Source organism: Salmo salar, chromosome ssa06 (assembly GCF_905237065.1).
Source record: "Salmo salar chromosome ssa06, Ssal_v3.1, whole genome shotgun sequence".
NCBI classification, from domain to species: domain Eukaryota; kingdom Metazoa; phylum Chordata; class Actinopteri; order Salmoniformes; family Salmonidae; genus Salmo; species Salmo salar.
This window is the reverse complement of record NC_059447.1, coordinates 51,426,826-51,444,405: the sequence shown is the minus strand read 5'-3', so window position 1 is coordinate 51,444,405 and position 17,580 is coordinate 51,426,826. Positions and strand designations below refer to the sequence as shown.

At 44.1% G+C, this 17,580-nt stretch overlaps 1 protein-coding gene across 2 annotated transcripts; it reads right to left on the bottom strand.

Moving 5' to 3' along the window:
- Positions 1-3,672: 3,672 nt before the first annotated feature.
- On the bottom strand, positions 3,673-12,901 carry LOC106595957 (uncharacterized). Of its 2 annotated transcripts, none has more exons than XM_045720700.1 (21): positions 12,745-12,901; positions 12,578-12,636; positions 12,414-12,494; positions 12,189-12,313; positions 11,449-11,591; positions 11,098-11,181; positions 10,842-11,003; positions 10,610-10,709; positions 10,175-10,395; positions 9,393-9,549; positions 9,005-9,228; positions 8,614-8,734; positions 8,089-8,285; positions 7,868-7,982; positions 7,489-7,658; positions 7,295-7,392; positions 7,023-7,153; positions 6,659-6,848; positions 4,044-4,185; positions 3,868-3,964; positions 3,673-3,788 (listed from the first exon to the last, which is right to left on the bottom strand). In XM_045720700.1, the coding sequence occupies exons 5-21, from the start codon at positions 11,452-11,454 to the stop codon at positions 3,715-3,717; spliced, it is 2,289 nt and encodes a 762-aa protein (XP_045576656.1). In that variant the 5' UTR covers positions 11,455-11,591; positions 12,189-12,313; positions 12,414-12,494; positions 12,578-12,636; positions 12,745-12,901; the 3' UTR covers positions 3,673-3,714. The 2 variants fall into 2 exon arrangements, with proteins under 2 accessions (XP_045576656.1, XP_045576657.1); XM_045720701.1 differs by having other exon boundaries at positions 9,005-9,216.
- Between the last annotated feature and the right edge of the window lie 4,679 nt (positions 12,902-17,580).

The window sequence follows — 17,580 nt, the reverse complement described above, 5'->3', positions numbered from 1 at the left end:
GTCTTTGTGAGAAAGATCATCTCCAATGTAAAGCATGGAGAAGGAGGTGTTATGGTGTGGGGCTGCTTTGCTGGTGACACTGTCTGTGATTTATTTAGAATTCAAAGCACACTTAACCAGCATGGCTACGAAAGCATTCTGCAGCAATACACCAACCCAGCTGGTGTGGGCTTAGTGGGCTTATCATTTGTTTTTCAACAGGACAATGACCAACACACCTCCAGGCTGTGCAAGGGCTATTTTACAGAGAAGGGGAGTGATGGAGTGCTGCATCAGATTACCTGGCCTCCACAATCCCCCGACCACAACCAAATTGAGATGGTTTGGGATGAGTCGGACCACAGAGTGAAGGAAAAGCAGCAAACAAGTGCTCAGCAAATGTGGGAACTCTGTTGGAAAAGCATTCCAGGTGAAGTTGGTAGAGAATGCCAAGAGTGCGCAAAGCTGTCAAGGCAAAATGTGGCTATTTGAAGAATCTCAAATACAAAATATATCTTGATTTTAACACTTCTTTGGTTAATACATGATTCCATATTTGTTATTTCATAGTTAATGTATTCACTATTATTCTACATTGTAGAACATAGTAAAAATAAAGAAAAACCCTTGAATGAGTAGATATCCTAAAACTTTTGACCGGTTGTGTATAACTACTAATGTTCAGTAGCTAGCTAACATACCAGTACATAGTGCTGTAATGATATCCAATGTGGTTCGTAAGGACAGCGTAGCTAACAAATTGTCAGCCAACATAACGTGTAAGGTAACTTATTTAAAAAGTCATTACATTGACTACCCCTTGGTCGTTAGGGCAACTCTGGTCTCCGATGGGGGGGGGGGTTCACACCTAGCTCGGCTATTAGACTACTCTTTAGTAAAGGTCGAATAGTCTATTGTTCAGCTATTAGCCCAACTATTAGCACAACCGAATGGCTCGCTTGTGGGCGTGCTGGCAGGATAGGGCAGCGTCTTCAGTTGCGCGTCAAGAATTCTGCATACAGTAGCACGTTTGTATGAAGGTGTGGTTAATCACAGGCAAATTGTTATATGCTATGGAGGTACATTTGTGTCGAGAGCAAAACCTTTATTTTCAAATAATTCTTCTGAAAGCACATTCCCGCCCCGACACAAAAGGATGTCAAAGCGGACACCTACGAAGATGGCATCTCAGGTAAGCGGCACTGGGCTGTATTGACGCATCCTAAAAAATGACATGTGCTGCTTTAGATTGAACGGTCATATCTCAGTTATTGTTTTCTTTACTTTCAGAGAGCGAGCTGACCTGAGGACCAGGCAGTGGAAGCTTTATTGCTGGCATAAAAAGTGTCCATAACCAGAGGTAATTAAACTGTTCTGTTTTTTTTCTCCATGTCTGCCTGTCTTGTTGTACATGGAACCTGTCTCACATGCATGAATTACAAAACCCTTAAGATGTCAGCTGCTAATTTACTCCACATAAACACAGCCATTTTCACTGGACTATCTGTTGCTGCCAAGTCATGATTTCCCTGGGGGTTAGCCTCACAATAACCAAGTGGTGAGAAACACAGCCCTCTATATTTAAATATTTCAGGTACACTCTGAAAGAAGATACTGTGTGACGCAGACACCTGTTGGCATTATCCTCGTGGGTCTGTTTTTCAGCTTAAAGTACTCTGTAGCCACTAAATCCTCTAGGTTATATCAGCTGTTTTGGTGAACCCCTCCCGCATCTGAACTGGCTGACAGAGGGCACAGAATGATCATAGGTGAGATGTCACTTGATTGAGTCAACACAAAGTATTATTAAAGACATGCTTTACATTGAAATCCCAGAGTTAATGATCCAAGGTCAGTTTTGCATTTCACCTCCTGATTTAAGATGACTGACCATGTTAATCATGCTCTCTCGTCTGCAGGTATGTTTTGATGTGAGAGGAAGCCAGTCCCGTCACTGGCCCCCCCAAGGTTAGGAGACAGGTCATCACAATTGCGCTGAGAGAATATTAGGGTAGCACTGTCATCCATGAATCATATGCCGTCTGCCGCTGTTCTTACCTCGTCTTCTAATGCACACCATACGTGCATTGAAGTACAGATTTGCCTACCTTTATTTAACTAGGCAAGTCAGTTAATGACGGCCTTGTTCAGGGGCAGATTTTTACCTTGTCGGCTCGGGGATTCGATCTTGCAACCTTCCGGTTACTAGTCCAACGCTCTGGCCGCCCAAGATTGAACTTGCATTTTAATTGTATTATTATAAATACACTTCAATAAAGCATTTCATATTCTCCACTGGTTGAAATACTAGCCGGTGTCCTCAGATATGCATAGGGTTTTTTTCCCCCCTTTATATGAATTACAAATCAATCATGTTTAGTCTATTGCATAGTTACACAATGTGTAATCATTGATATCCCAGGAGCAGTAAACAGTTGAAGTGTAATACATGCATGCAGACACCGCATCATTTAAACAATGGCGTTTGATATGACTGAAAAAGAATCTGTCATACCTGAACCGCACATGATCAGTGAATATAGTCAATGTACAGGCTACAATATGGGGACTTGCATCCTTGGCACAATATATTCTACTCTAGGCTTCATAGATTGGTATGAACTTTACGTTTTAGGGTCCATACCCAGATCGGCTACATAGTCATTTTTAATCCGACACAATAAGCAAGTAAATAGTTAGCCAGCTAGATTCTTTACATCCACTGTTTCACAAGACAACAGCCTGGTTTGCTGGTTCTCAGGAGTCCCTAAAAAGACAAATTCATTCTCCTAACACTAGCTAATTTACCTTTGACAAAATATAGACGCACATTAACATATTCCTCTCAAATTGTACATTTGCTTGACTCGTTAAGACACCTTCCATCTGTTTTGTCAGCCAGCTTCGTTGAACGCCACAAGGCAAGGGTGGCTCGCGTCAAAATTCGTCTTTGGAACGATTGGTCATAACAAAACCTTGGGACCCAAATGCATAATGAGTGCGCCAACTCCCCCTTGTGGTGGTCTGGAGCAATGAAGCTGGGTACCTCTAAGTCCCGCAACTTTTAAAGGAGGAACCACTGTCTCTTCACAGTCCCCGCTGTTCCGTAAGGTGTTTCTTTGAATCTGATCCTGAGATTGTGAAGAGACCTGTGGTGGCATATGCATGGGTAGTTTTAAAAAACAGACAGCTCGGTACATTCAGCTTGTCAACACTTCTTACAAAAACAAGTAGTGATGAAGTCAAGCTCTTCCCATTTGAGATTGACATGCATATCATTAATAAAGAAATGTCCATATTTGGATGGAAACCAAGCTAGTGAGAGGTATCAAGGAAAGTTGTAATTTCAGTTGAAAATTAACACCGCTGCGCTCCCTGGGGCCTGCATCCAACCACAGCCCTGCTGGCAAACCACCATCTGCTATAACATTGAGTCAGTTCTTCCTACTGGACATTGGAAAGCTTTTGTTTTCACACCTATTGTTTGTCCTAGACGGGAAATTAGTGTGCAACACTTATCTCCGGTGGATGGTTCAGAGTTCCATGCTTACAAAAGGGTTGATTGATACACGTCAGATGACAAGCCTACTACGTCCACTAAAGTACATGCGCCGTGGTGTTAAATGCAAATCAGATACAATTAAGGTAGCTCCAACGGTTAGGATTGTTGCCGCGCAAGTAAAGCAAACTTAATTGTTATATAGAACACTTTATTTGACATGTTAGAACAAGACATTACACCCAAAGAATGTATCCAGAAGAAACATATAAATGATGTTCCTCAAAGAGGTCTTTGACATGTCGTTGACCTGTTGAGAGAGAGAGAGAGAGAACCCATTAGTTCAGTTATGGTCTGACAGGGTCTGAAAAGCATAAAACAAGACCGACCTCTTTTCGGGTTGTCCTGATTCACACATTGTCCACTACAGGGGCCACCAGTGGGACTACTGGCATCACAGATGACCACGTCACAATGGACAAAGACCTAGGAATCAAAGATTTTAAAAAGGGATGATTGCCAGTCAAACAAAATTAACCAATAAAGATTGGGTGAACTTTGTTACCTGGCCCCTCGGCTCAACCGCATCCTCAGCGAAGGAAAACATATGGACCTCAAAGCGTTTGACGTGAGGGGGGAAGTGGACCCTGGCATCAGCTACCACCGGGTGGAAGACCACACGGTATGGATCCTCCGGGTTCTCACAGCTGCCAGTGTAGAGAGAGGGACTAAGTTAGGCACAAGAAAACGCTGTAAACCCCAACCGCCTTGTGTACGAAGTCTTATGGTGGTGTCACGACTGTCCTGTGAGGATCAGATCAATTTACAGGAGAAGTGGGTTCTTTCTCCCCCTCCAGTATGAACTAAAGGAATGTCTTTGTTAACAGGCTTTTCCCTTTGTCTTGAAAAAAGACAATTCTACATCCAACATGTATATTCAATTACATTGACATGAATGCATTCTCATGTGGTGAGATCTAAATGATCCAGAATGGTCAGACTACCTGAATATTGATCGTGGTTTAACCAAAAGTTGCCGAATATACAGTCGGTATCATCAACAACGCAATCATTTGAATTAAGAATTTCATGCAATTCTTCCGCTGTCGGAAAAATTGGTCACACAAAATAAATTCTACACCCACGGCATCGGATTCACACGTGGAGGACTTCTGTGAAGGGAGCAGCTCTACTATACAAAGTAACCGACGCATTGACAGTTTAGGCACACTTTTTAATTTGCATCTTTGGGAGGTTTCTTGTTTAACTGCCAGATATTAGCAAAAAGGGATTTGTGAAGAGAGACAAACGCCCACACCAGTACAAATCCACTTGATCTGACAGACGATGGCCAGAGCTTTCTCAGGATTTTGCACAACGATTTAAGCCAAGTATGATATAGTTGCACTTGAAGTGACAAATCTGAACTGCCCATTTCATGCACATGTGGTGTCTTTTCCTATGATATACAAAACATTTTCACACTGCTACCATTTAGTAAACAGCTGCAAAGTTACTCCCGTGACAGATGAGCCTTGTGTCCACATGGCCGCCGGAGCAAATTAAAATAGGGGTGCCAAATTTAAGTTTTTGCGACCATTTCCTAAAAACGGCAAAATTGCATGATTTGATAGCGTTTTGCAAACCCGATCCCCCAAATGAATGGTTTTGACCAATAAAGTTGCTTCACTACACTGCATCCAGTTACTGAAAAGGCACCCGCAAAATAAAGTGTCATTTGCCCATCTACCAAAGGTTGCAGTGTCCATTAAAATGTAGAAAAGTCATCTTTCAATATAGTTACCCAATTTCAATTCTTGAGATAAGATGGCAAAGTTAAAAATAGGCCAGCGGTTTCCATCTGTGGCGAAGTGCTCACCCAAATCAATGCTTATGACAAACCCAGCCAGCTACTCTTTTGAGTACTGTGCTGTAACATTTTTTTAGCTAGCAAGATGCTGCCACACTTGACCGTGGTATTTGTTCATGTTTAGCAACTCCCAATTAGCTCATTCCCCAGGTACAGGGAATTACATTGAAAGTGGCATCAACTTCTGGGGATCCTTTCAACTGATCCTATTCAGTTTCAAACATTAACTTCCATGCTGCACAGGCGTGTGAACCATCCTTTATGTTTAGTGCAATAACTGTTTTAAACGCAAGAGGTCACAATTCAACCCAAAACCAATCGGAAAGGCAAGCTAAGCTTGCCAGCCGCTCTTGATTTCCATTCGACTGACCATCAGTTCGGCACAACACTGAACTGTAGCAAACCAAAAGGATAACATTGAGTAAAAGGTGTAGGTACAGGTAACGCCAACATAGTGTCTTAACCTTTTCACACGCGAGTTCCAAATATCTTCAACAGTCGCCCCAGTGGGAGTTTAGTTTATGCACGTGATGTCAGAATGCACTCACTGTTCCAAAATGTGGACAGATGACCTCAAACCAAGGCACACTACCTGGCAATTTTCTATAGGCCCTTTCAACGTCTAACTTTGCCTCATTAATTCACAAAAGTAGCCCATTTCACGAGCCGGCCAAACTTTCCTTCAAGAGAAAGCCCAAGCATACAGACATTTGCACATCTAGTCAGAACAGGCCTGGCACATTTATTGCATTCCTATCAAAGTGCCTTATTTTCTGTGTAACGCATTGTCCTTTCTACTGTAGCATACCGTAAGTATAATGTACTTAACGTTTTATTCAGACAATGCGGTTTAGAGTCGTTTGTTGCATCATACGTTCTGTTCCAATGGTACGCTGCAGGGACCCCTCAGTGATAACAAACATGTGATCGTACGCGTAAAAAAATGGTTAATAGGGCCACCACGAACCACAATAGCTTCAATGCACCTTGGCATAGATTCTACAAGTGTCTTGAACGCAACACCATTCTTCCACGAGAAATTCCATCTTTTGTTGATGGTGATGTGAAACGCCGTCTCAGGCCCCACGCCAGAATCTCCCATACGTGTTAATTAAATTGGGTGGAGATCTGGTGACAGACCGCATACATTGTTTTAATGCTCAAACCATTGTGACCACTCATGACCTACGGATGGGGGCATAGCCACGGTAGCCAAAGTAAATGGCCTGCCAAGCATGATCGGTTGCTAATTACTCAGGAACCACACCTGTGGAATAACACTTGTTTAGGCCCAAAAAACAACAAGTTACCCATTAATGATGAGATTCCACCGGGGTCGGGAGTCGCGGTCCTCGTTGAGGGTGGCCCAGCAGTGGTCAAGCATCAGCGCAACCTTGGGGTCAGAGGACCTGGTCAGCTCCACCTCAAAGTGCAGAGGCTGTTTCAGGTATTTCACCACTGGATAGTCCTCCTCCTGGTAGAACGTGTTATACGAGGCGTCTGGAACACAGGACGAGACAACCGGGGTCGTGTTCAGTGGGCACAAAACAGCGAGGTACCATCTGAACTTGTCCATTGAGAAAGGCTCGTTTATCATATCCTGTTGTGCCGCGATGAACACTAATCACTTATAGCAAACGCTACTAGTAATATATCATATTTGTGCACGCTTACCCTGAGCGAGTCTCATTCTGACCATTAGTCGACCCGTCCCAGTCTCGGCAAAAGGCTCGTTGTCACGCGGCCTGGTGAGGAAGGCCAATGTGCGAGTGATGTTGACCACATAGTAGCAGGAAACCTTTAACCTAAAAAGAGGGATGTAGGCAACTTCAAGCAGTGGAGTGGACACACTGGTAGTAGAGGCACAAGTATTGAGCAATTGGTGAAGGAAGAAAAAACAACTATAAAAATCTAATAGCTACAATTGTGATGCGTAATGCACTCACTGATATTCGTCCTCTGAAGACGTCGTGGCATTCAGCTTCACCTCAAGTTCATCTGGCAAGGAGATTTCGTTCTCATACAGCATCACATTGTTGATAAACTATGTAGTAGAGGGGAATTGACTTATTACAGCCTGCAGAAGCAAACAGTCCGTAAATACACAGTACCCATCACCTCAGGGTAATAGTCATTTTACCTTCCTGGTGGTGCCACAGGAGTTGACAGTGAAGTGGAAGTAGGCGAAGCGATCGTCGCTGTAGGTGGGACCACAGGCGGGGTCGCTCAGGGTCAGTTGACCGGGGTTCAGATTGGGAGCAGACTCCACCTTCACCGCCAGCGCAGTCATCGTCCCATTAGAGAAACACTCTTGGAGGGGGGGGCAAAAGACATGTAGCTATCAGACCTGGATTCTGTGTTAATTGAGCTTGCCAAGCACAGTAGAACCAATGGAATAGCACCAAAAGTGCAAACCATGCCCATCTGGCACTACTATTAGACTCAGTATTTCCAAGGAACCCAGGTTTGGTAACCATGTCATACGACTATTTATCGGAAGTAATTGTTTGAGAACCAACCAGTCAGCGTTTTGAGGAAGCTGCAAGCCAGGGAAAAGTATTTGATGGTCATGTTGTTGTAAGGATTCAACAGAGCCACATCCAGTCTGCTCCTGACAGAGGACGAGTGAACCGACTGGGAACCAGTGGGAGAGTTCATTAGTCCAATATTGTATACAGGGTAAGGAAAGCGAGGCTAGCTGCAGCAATTTAGGTTAACATGTTTTGGGAGAGCATCGTACCTCAAACACTGCGTCCGGCGAAGAGAAGGGCAACGTGATGGTGAAGTCTGCGTCGCCCTCTGTTAAATACTGTTGAGCAAGCTCATGGTTAAGCAGCCGCTTGCCAACCAAGACCACGAAAAAGGGCTCTTGGTTGCTGTAGTCCACAGTGATGTGGAAGTTCTCCTGATCACAGTTGCCAGTGACTGAGGGTGGCACTACAAGGACAAACAGGGTTGTGTTCATTAAGCACAAAAAACAGGACTTGAACTTGTCCAAGAAGAAACCCTTGTTTTCGGTTGCAAAATCTTTTGCTACGGTGGGACTGAATAAACACGATCCTGGAAAATCAGGAACAGGACACTGGGTCCAAATACTCTAAAGCTTAACATTTTCTTTGTAGAGAGACCGCGTAGGAAAAGCCTACAGTATGGCTAGTTGGGCTCTCAAGTCCACCATGTGGCTTTCACTGCCAATTTCCTTTCAGGGCAATCATTAACGAGAGGAAACCATTCAACAGTAGTTTGGCGTAGTCCAGTTACATACCAATGTCCAGCAGTACAGCGTCCACAACGGCAGAGTGAGAGAAAGGAGCGTACTCTGGAAAGACGACCAGGCCGTAGATCAGCTGAAGAGTGAAGGTTGTGACACCTTGTTCCACCCTTTTCTGTAGTGAAGTTAAAAGCATCATTGTTGTAACAGAACTCTAGTCAACATCAAGTGACAACCAAGCACATATGGGGACTATTAAAACAATGTTGCCCTCATTCCTCTAAATCAAGCACTATTGGCAAGTGAATGCATACAACTGCCAAAATAATGGAAACACTTGAGTAAATGAGGGATACAAAGTACATTTGCACCATCATTTCTATTTTGTTGGTGGCCCACTTATTAGGGCATGTAGCGTGTGGCTTTGCATTTAACAGAAACACACCTCCTTAAAGACCACCGGGTCTGAGAAGGGCACCTCCATCCTGAAGGTCTTCAAGGTGTTGTCCAGGGATCTCTGCTCCTGAACATTGAAGCCTCTGGCGTTGCACTCTGCAACAGTTAGCACCATGGTGGGAAAGGTGATGTTCAGCAGCTCCACATCAAGGTTGAAGGTCCCCAACTCAAGCACAAACACTGCCTGCTCAGGAACCGTGTCTAAGGGCGTGTCTGTTCATTGGCAAACATTTTGAAATGCGGTACAATGGAAGTCGAAAATGGACATTTGTTATTGGAGAAGTCCGGGTATTGCCTCCCCGTTTCAGTCTTGTGCCTAATGAACAACCCAGGCATCCCAAATTACCATAGGCACCATTTAACTAAACCAGACTCACAGTTGCGAACTTGTGGAGGCCTGGCCATCGGAGGTGTTGTGATAGGGAAGAGGACTTTGTATCTGGTGTCCTCGTGTGCGACCTCCTCGATCCACAGCAACTCAAGCATGGGCTCAATGGTGTAAGTGACAAAGTACTTGTCATCCTGAATATGGCTCTGTAAGGGAGACGAGTGATGCATTCAGGCTGTAATACACAATTGGAGTGCCAAAACAGGTTTTTAAAAAAAGCCTACCGGTTATCTGTGTGGTTTGTCCTCCAGCCGCTCGTAATTTAAAGACAAAATATCCAAAGGAAAGTATTGTTTACCAGACTTTAGAGAGCTGGTAGGTATATGGTTGTCAACTTGCATTTTCAAAGCAACCGACACGCAAATGTAAACAGTAGCCGAGTGTAACCGAGCGTTGCTTGCATTCAGTTGCCAGTGGCAAAGCTACCGGCTCCCTAAAAAGCCTGGTAAACAATACTTTAGTGTGGATATTGGTCTCAAATTTCAAGCGGTAGAGTATGTTTAAATGTAATTTTATGCAACATTCACACGATTTTGCAATCCAATGTGTCAGGCTGTATACACACCCACCGATCCATTGTATATTAGCCTGATTAAGCAGACAATTGCTCAATAAGAAACATTTTACACAAGACAACGTTTCTAGGAGTTTACCCATGAGAGATGGCAAAGGGTTACTGCAAAGCACTGACAACTGCTGCTGTAAAAAGGGCTCTACAAATAGATTTGACTTAGAAATTAAACAGGAACATTTTAGTCATCCAACACTGACCTTGAAATAGCCGCCAACCGCCCCCACCGGAATTTCAACAATAATATGAGCCTCTGTGACTAAAACCGAGTAGTTTCTGGCAGCCATTTCCTCAGTGTCCAGCCTCTTAGCGTCAATTCCCATGTACACCTCCAACATGGTGAAGGCATCAGAGGAGAAAAGTGGGTCGATGTGCTTGGGCATGTACCAGGTGATCACTTCTGGAGTAAAGGCCACTGCCCCTGCAGTGAAACAAGAAGCCAAGTGCACATCATAACAGAACATTTTGCAACTGAAAACAAATGTGCCATTATTGAAAAAAAGTTCATCCCATTCAAAGACATTGTCCCAACTGAACACTACATAACACAAACGAAAGTCTTGTCTGGAGCCAATTAAGAAATGGGTTTATAGGTTCTTAAATTTGCCAAGTTAGTCCATTATTTCACACTCAACCTGGTGTTGGACAAACAGCCGTGGCATCTACGCGAGTCACCAGCCACTTCTGCTCAAAGAAGGTTGAGGTTGAGAGCACCCGCATCGGAACCCCAGCTACCTGTTCAGGGGGCAACCACACCAGGGCCGTGTTCAGTAGGGCACACCGTATTAACAATATGTTGCAGAGTTCAGGTAGGGCCACCGTTTGCTCTACTGAACATGACCCAGTTCATGGAGGAAGTGAGCTTACATTCTGGAGGTATGTCTCCTCTGCATTATGAGGGCTTCTTAACACCAGCCGTGTGGGAGTGTTGGCTATTGCATAGCCCTTTCTTTGGACCTCATCCACATTCATGACCTTCTTGCTAGGACTAAAAACGACTGCTGTCATTTTGTATCCTGAAGCAACAGCCTGTCTCAGGAAATGGAAACGTGAATTAAACAAACGCACATTTTGTTTAGCGCCATCCTGTCATTTTGTAGTGAAATTACAGAAACATGGCTACCTCAGCTCCTCTCCTTGCTTTCGGGCCTCCAGTGGGCTGTTCAGGGACGGTTTGGATGTCTGGAAGAGTCCTTCTGACAGACACCTAGAGAAGAAAGGCCATTATTCCCTATGCATTTTCTCCCTCCCATACAATAGGAACGCAATCTGTCCACTCGCCTCCTTAAATGCACTGAGAATAGGCCAAGATTCCTCGCCGCTAAAGTTGTCCTATGTGCATTTTGAAGAGGCGAGAGGAATTGAGAGACGGTCAAGACACAGAAGAAATGAAACACTGGACAATTGTAGCTCTAGACAGATCATTTAAGCTCCACTGTAAACATCTCCGTTGGGGCATGCTCTGCTCACTTGCCTCCATGTAGTTGCGGTCGCACAGAATCTCTCGGGAGGTCCAGGGGTGTAGCTACAGGTTTTGCCCACTCTATACACAGGGTCTTCAGTCATGTGGTTTCCTGGCAGCCTGAACTGCATGACCAAGCTGAACATCTTATCATCCTAAAATTAAGGGGGAAAAAAAAAAAGCCTCATTATATAGCAGAAAACAAATAATTCAGTTGACATTCATGCAAGTTAGAGACTGTGGCTATATGAATGCAGCTGCCACTGTATTGAAGCCACACTACAGGAGAAGAGCTCAGTAGTACACATCACTGCAGTCTGTATCAGAAAGTTGGCTGGCCCTCCATAAACTTCTGCTGTACCTTACTTCATCGTTAACTTAGAAGTAAGAGATACCAGACCCAGTCTCAGGGGTGGCTAACTATGGAGATCCACAGAGTTAAGTAAAACTGCTTAAATGTTTCTGGCACCGTACTTCTAATAACCTCCATGCTCTACGGCAACTCAGGCTGATTGAGGACCTTTTTACTGAAGAAAGTGTTTGTTTTCAATTATTTCATCTAGTGATGCAAATATTGACTTGTATCTTTGTGTATACAGGGCTCATCTGTAAAAGAGCCTGGCCTCAGCATGACTCCGTGTCAAAGGTTAAATAAAATGACGTTGTTACATTACGGGGTTGCAATTGCAGTGACACTGAAAGGCAAACTGTCCATTTGAAGTTAGAGCAAACACTACAGTGCTTAGGGTTACCATGGTCTGGGAAAAGCAGTTTTGAAGAGAAGCAAAAAATATGGCATTCCCCATTGGGTCAAATTTAAAGCTGAATCCACACTGAGTAGCAAGGCCAGGCGTCAGGTTTATGATTTGTGTGTCATCTGGAAGGGATGGAGATGGTGTGAACACAACAGTTGACAAACAATATCAATCCATGAATTATGAAAAGGAGAGAAAGAGAATCATACGAGACAAACTCACTGAAGACAGCGTCGACCTCTTCAAAAAGAGGAGCTACACTCAGACGAATAACGTTACCAAGGCATTCAGCATTGAGGTCATCTGGAATGGGAAAGCTTAGTTAAAAATCTAAAAGATATTGTCAAACGCTTAGTGCTTGAATTTGCAGGGTGCAAAATGCATACTTATAGAAGGCGTCTGTTGTGCTTGTATGCCCACAGCTGCCATCAATAGGCAAAACAACCTGTAAGGCATTTGACAAATTATTATGATTGATTGATTAAAAAAGGAGGAAGAAGACAACTCAAATGTTTGCGTCGCATAAGACTCTTCTAGGCCTGCTACTACTTACCCTGAGCCAAGGAAATTAACCATTGTAGAACAGAACTGTTTTGATGAAATACACAGCTACAGAATCTAATATTTGACCCAAGGTGTGCAGCCTACAGCCCAGGGGTATTCTACTTTTACCCTATGACAAAGGCTTCCCACACTCAGTCACCTGAACCCCAAAGGGCTGCACATTTTCTTTTTATTCCCCTAGCCCTACAAAGCTGATTCAAATAATCAACTAATCATCAAGCTTTGTTAATCTGAATCAGCTGTGTAGTGTTAGGACAAAAACCTAAATGCACACCAAGTTTGGGAAACGCTGCCCTACGAGCCTGCTGGTTTTCTGTTCTAACTGATAATTGAGGAAAATAAGAACAATCTGAAATTTCTTTTTGATACTGTCGCAAAGCTAACTAAAAAGCAGCATTCCCCTAGAGAGGATGGCTTTCACTTCAGCGGTAATAAATTCATGAACTTCTTTGAGGAAAAGATCATGATCATTAGAAAGCAAATTACGCACTCCTCTTTAAATCTGCGTATTCCTCCCAAAGCTCCGTTGTCCTGAGTCTGCACAACTCTGCCAGGACCTAGGATCAAGGGAGACACTAAAGTGTTTTAGTACTATATCTCTTGACACAATGATGAAAATAATCATGGCCTCTAAACCTTCAAGCTGCATACTGGACCCTATTCCAACTAAACTACTGAAAGAGCTGCTTCCTGTGCTTGGCCCTCCTATGTTGAACATAATAAACGGCTCTCTAACCACCGGATGTGTACCAAACTCACTAAAAGTGGCAGTAATAAAGCCTCTCTTGAAAAGCCAAATCTTGACCCAGAAAATATAAAAAACGAATCGGCCTATATCGAAACTTCCATTCCTCTCAGAAAAAGCTGTTGCGCAGCAACTCACTGCCTTCCTAAAGACAAACAACGTATACGAAACGCTTCAGTCTGGTTTTGGACCCCATCATAGCACTGAGACTGCACTTGTGAAGGTGGTAAATGACGTTTTAATGGCATCAGACCGAGGCTCTGCATCTGTCCTCGTGCTCCTAGATCTTAGTGCTGCTTTTGATACCATCGATCACCACATTCTTTTGGAGCGATTGGAAACCCAAATTGCTCTACACGGACAAGTTCTGGCCTGGTTTAGATCTCATCTGTCGGAAAGATAGCAGTTTGCCTCTGAATGGTTTGTCCTCTGACAAATCAACTGTACATTTCGGTGTTCCTCAAGGTTCCGTTTTAGGACCACTATTGTTTTCACTATATATTTTACCTCTTGGGGATGTCATTCGAAAACATAATGTTAAATTTCACTGCTATGCGGATGACACACAGCTGTACATTTCAAAGAAACATGGTGAAGCCCCAAAATTGCCCTCGCTAGAAGCCTGTGTTTCAGACAGAAGGAAGTGGATGGCTGCAAACTTTCTACTTTTAAACTCGGACAAAACAGAGATGCTTGTTCTAGGTCCCAAGAAACAAAGAGATCTTCTGTTGAATCTGACAATTAATCTTGATGGTTGTACAGTCGTCTCAAATAAAACTGTGAAGGACCTCGGCGTTACTCTGGACCCTGATCTCTCTTTTGAAGAACATATCAAGACTGTTTCAAGGACAGCTTTTTTCCCATCTACGTAACATTGCAAAAATCTGAAACTTTCTGTCCAGAAATGATGCAGAAAAATGTATCCATGCTTTTGTTACTTCTAGGTTGGACTACTGCAATGCTCTACTTTCCGGCTACCCGGATAAAGCACTAAATAAACTTCAGTTAGTGCTAAATACGGCTGCTAGAATCCTGACTAGAACCAAAACATTTGATCATATTACTCCAGTGCTAGCCTCCCTACACTGGCTTCCTGTTAAGGCAAGGGCTGATTTCAAGGTTTTTCTGCTAACCTACAAAGCATTACATGGGCTTGCTCCTACCTATCTTTCCGATTTGGTCCTGCCGTACATACCTACACGTACGCTACGGTCACAAGACGCAGGCCTCCTAATTGTCCCTAGAATTTCTAAGCAAACAGCTGGAGGCAGGGCTTTCTTCTATAGAGCTCCATTTTTATGGAATGGTCTGCCTACCCATGTGAGAGACGCAGACTCGGTCTCAACCTTTAAGTCTTTACTGAAGACTCATCTCTTCAGGGGGTCCTATGATTGAGTGTAGTCTGGCCCAGGAGTGTGAAGGTGAACGGAAAGGCTCTGGAGCAACGAACCGCCCTTGCTGTCTCTGCCTGGCCGGTTCCCCTCTCTCCACTGGGATTCTCTGCCTCTAACCCTATTACAGGGGCTGAGTCACTGGCTTACTGGTGTTCTTCCATGCCGTCCCCTAGGAGGGGTGCGTCACTTGAGTGGGTTGAGTCACTGACGTGGTCTTCCTGTCTGGGTTGGCGCCCCCCCCCCCCCCTTGGGTTGTGCCGTGGCGGAGATCTTCGTGGGCTATACTCGCCCTTGTCTCAGGATGGTAAGTTGGTGGTTGAAGATATCCCTCTAGTGGTGTGGGGGCTGTGCTTTGACAAAGTGGGTGGGGTTATATCCTGCCTATTTGGCCCTGTCCGGGGTATCATCGGATGGGGCCACAGTGTCTCCTGACCCCTCCTGTCTCAGCCTCCAGTATTTATGCTGCAGTAGTTTATGTGTCGGGGGCTAGGGTCAGTCTGTTATATCTGGAGTATTTCTCCTGTCTTATCCGGTGTCCTGTGTGAATTTAAGTATGCTCTCTCTAATTCTTTCTTTCTTTCTCTCTCTCTCTCGGAGGACCTGAGCCCTAGGACCATGCCTCAGGACTACCTGGCATGATGACTCCTTGCTGTCCCAGACCTGCTGTTTTCAACTCTCTAGAGACAGCAGGAGCGGAAGAGATACTCTCAATAATCGGCTATGAAAAGCCAACTGACATTTACTCTTGAGGTGCTAACTTGTTGCACCCTCGACAACTACTGTGATTATTATTATTTGACCATGCTGGTCATTTATGAACATTTGAACATCTTGGCCATGTCCTGTTATAATCTCCACCCCGCACAGCCAGAAGAGGACTGGCCACCCCTCATAGCCTGGTTCCTCTCTAGGTTTCTTCCTAGGTTTTGGTCTTTCTAGGGAGTTTTTCCTAGCCACCGTGCTTCTACACCTGCATTACTTGCTGTTTGGGGTTTTAGGCTGGGTTTCTGTACAGCACTTTGAGATATCAGTTGATGTAAGAAGGGCTATATAAAGAAATTTGATTTGATAATGAATTACACCCACCTGGTGTCCCAGGTCTAGATCAGTGCCTGATTAGAGGAGAACAATGAAGAAATGCAGTGGATCTGGCTTTGAGGCCCAGAGGTGAGTTTGAGGGTTATAGCTGTTCCTGCTCCTCACACTTCACCGTTTGAGTAATTGAATGAGGGGTTGTGTGTGTAGTTGGGTTTAGCTCGGCTATTAGACTACTCTTTAGTAAAGGTCGAATAGTCTATTGTTCAGCTATTAGCCCAACTATTAGCACAACCGAATGGCTCGCTTGTGGGCGTGCTGGCAGGATAGGGCAGCGTCTTCAGTTGCGCGTCAAGAATTCTGCATACAGTAGCACGTTTGTATGAAGGTGTGGTTAATCACAGGCAAATTGTTATATGCTATGGAGGTACATTTGTGTCGAGAGCAAAACCTTTATTTTCAAATAATTCTTCTGAAAGCACATTCCCGCCCCCGACACAAAAGGATGTCAAAGCGGACACCTACGAAGATGGCATCTCAGGTAAGCGGCACTGGGCTGTATTGACGCATCCTAAAAAATGACATGTGCTGCTTTAGATTGAACGGTCATATCTCAGTTATTGTTTTCTTTACTTTCAGAGAGCGAGCTGACCTGAGGACCAGGCAGTGGAAGCTTTATTGCTGGCATAAAAAGTGTCCATAACCAGAGGTAATTAAACTGTTCTGTTTTTTTTCTCCATGTCTGCCTGTCTTGTTGTACATGGAACCTGTCTCACATGCATGAATTACAAAACCCTTAAGATGTCAGCTGCTAATTTACTCCACATAAACACAGCCATTTTCACTGGACTATCTGTTGCTGCCAAGTCATGATTTCCCTGGGGGTTAGCCTCACAATAACCAAGTGGTGAGAAACACAGCCCTCTATATTTAAATATTTCAGGTACACTCTGAAAGAAGATACTGTGTGACGCAGACACCTGTTGGCATTATCCTCGTGGGTCTGTTTTTCAGCTTAAAGTACTCTGTAGCCACTAAATCCTCTAGGTTATATCAGCTGTTTTGGTGAACCCCTCCCGCATCTGAACTGGCTGACAGAGGGCACAGAATGATCATAGGTGAGATGTCACTTGATTGAGTCAACACAAAGTATTATTAAAGACATGCTTTACATTGAAATCCCAGAGTTAATGATCCAAGGTCAGTTTTGCATTTCACCTCCTGATTTAAGATGACTGACCATGTTAATCATGCTCTCTCGTCTGCAGGTATGTTTTGATGTGAGAGGAAGCCAGTCCCGTCACTGGCCCCCCCAAGGTTAGGAGACAGGTCATCACAATTGCGCTGAGAGAATATTAGGGTAGCACTGTCATCCATGAATCATATGCCGTCTGCCGCTGTTCTTACCTCGTCTTCTAATGCACACCATACGTGCATTGAAGTACAGATTTGCCTACCTTTATTTAACTAGGCAAGTCAGTTAATGACGGCCTTGTTCAGGGGCAGATTTTTACCTTGTCGGCTCGGGGATTCGATCTTGCAACCTTCCGGTTACTAGTCCAACGCTCTGGCCGCCCAAGATTGAACTTGCATTTTAATTGTATTATTATAAATACACTTCAATAAAGCATTTCATATTCTCCACTGGTTG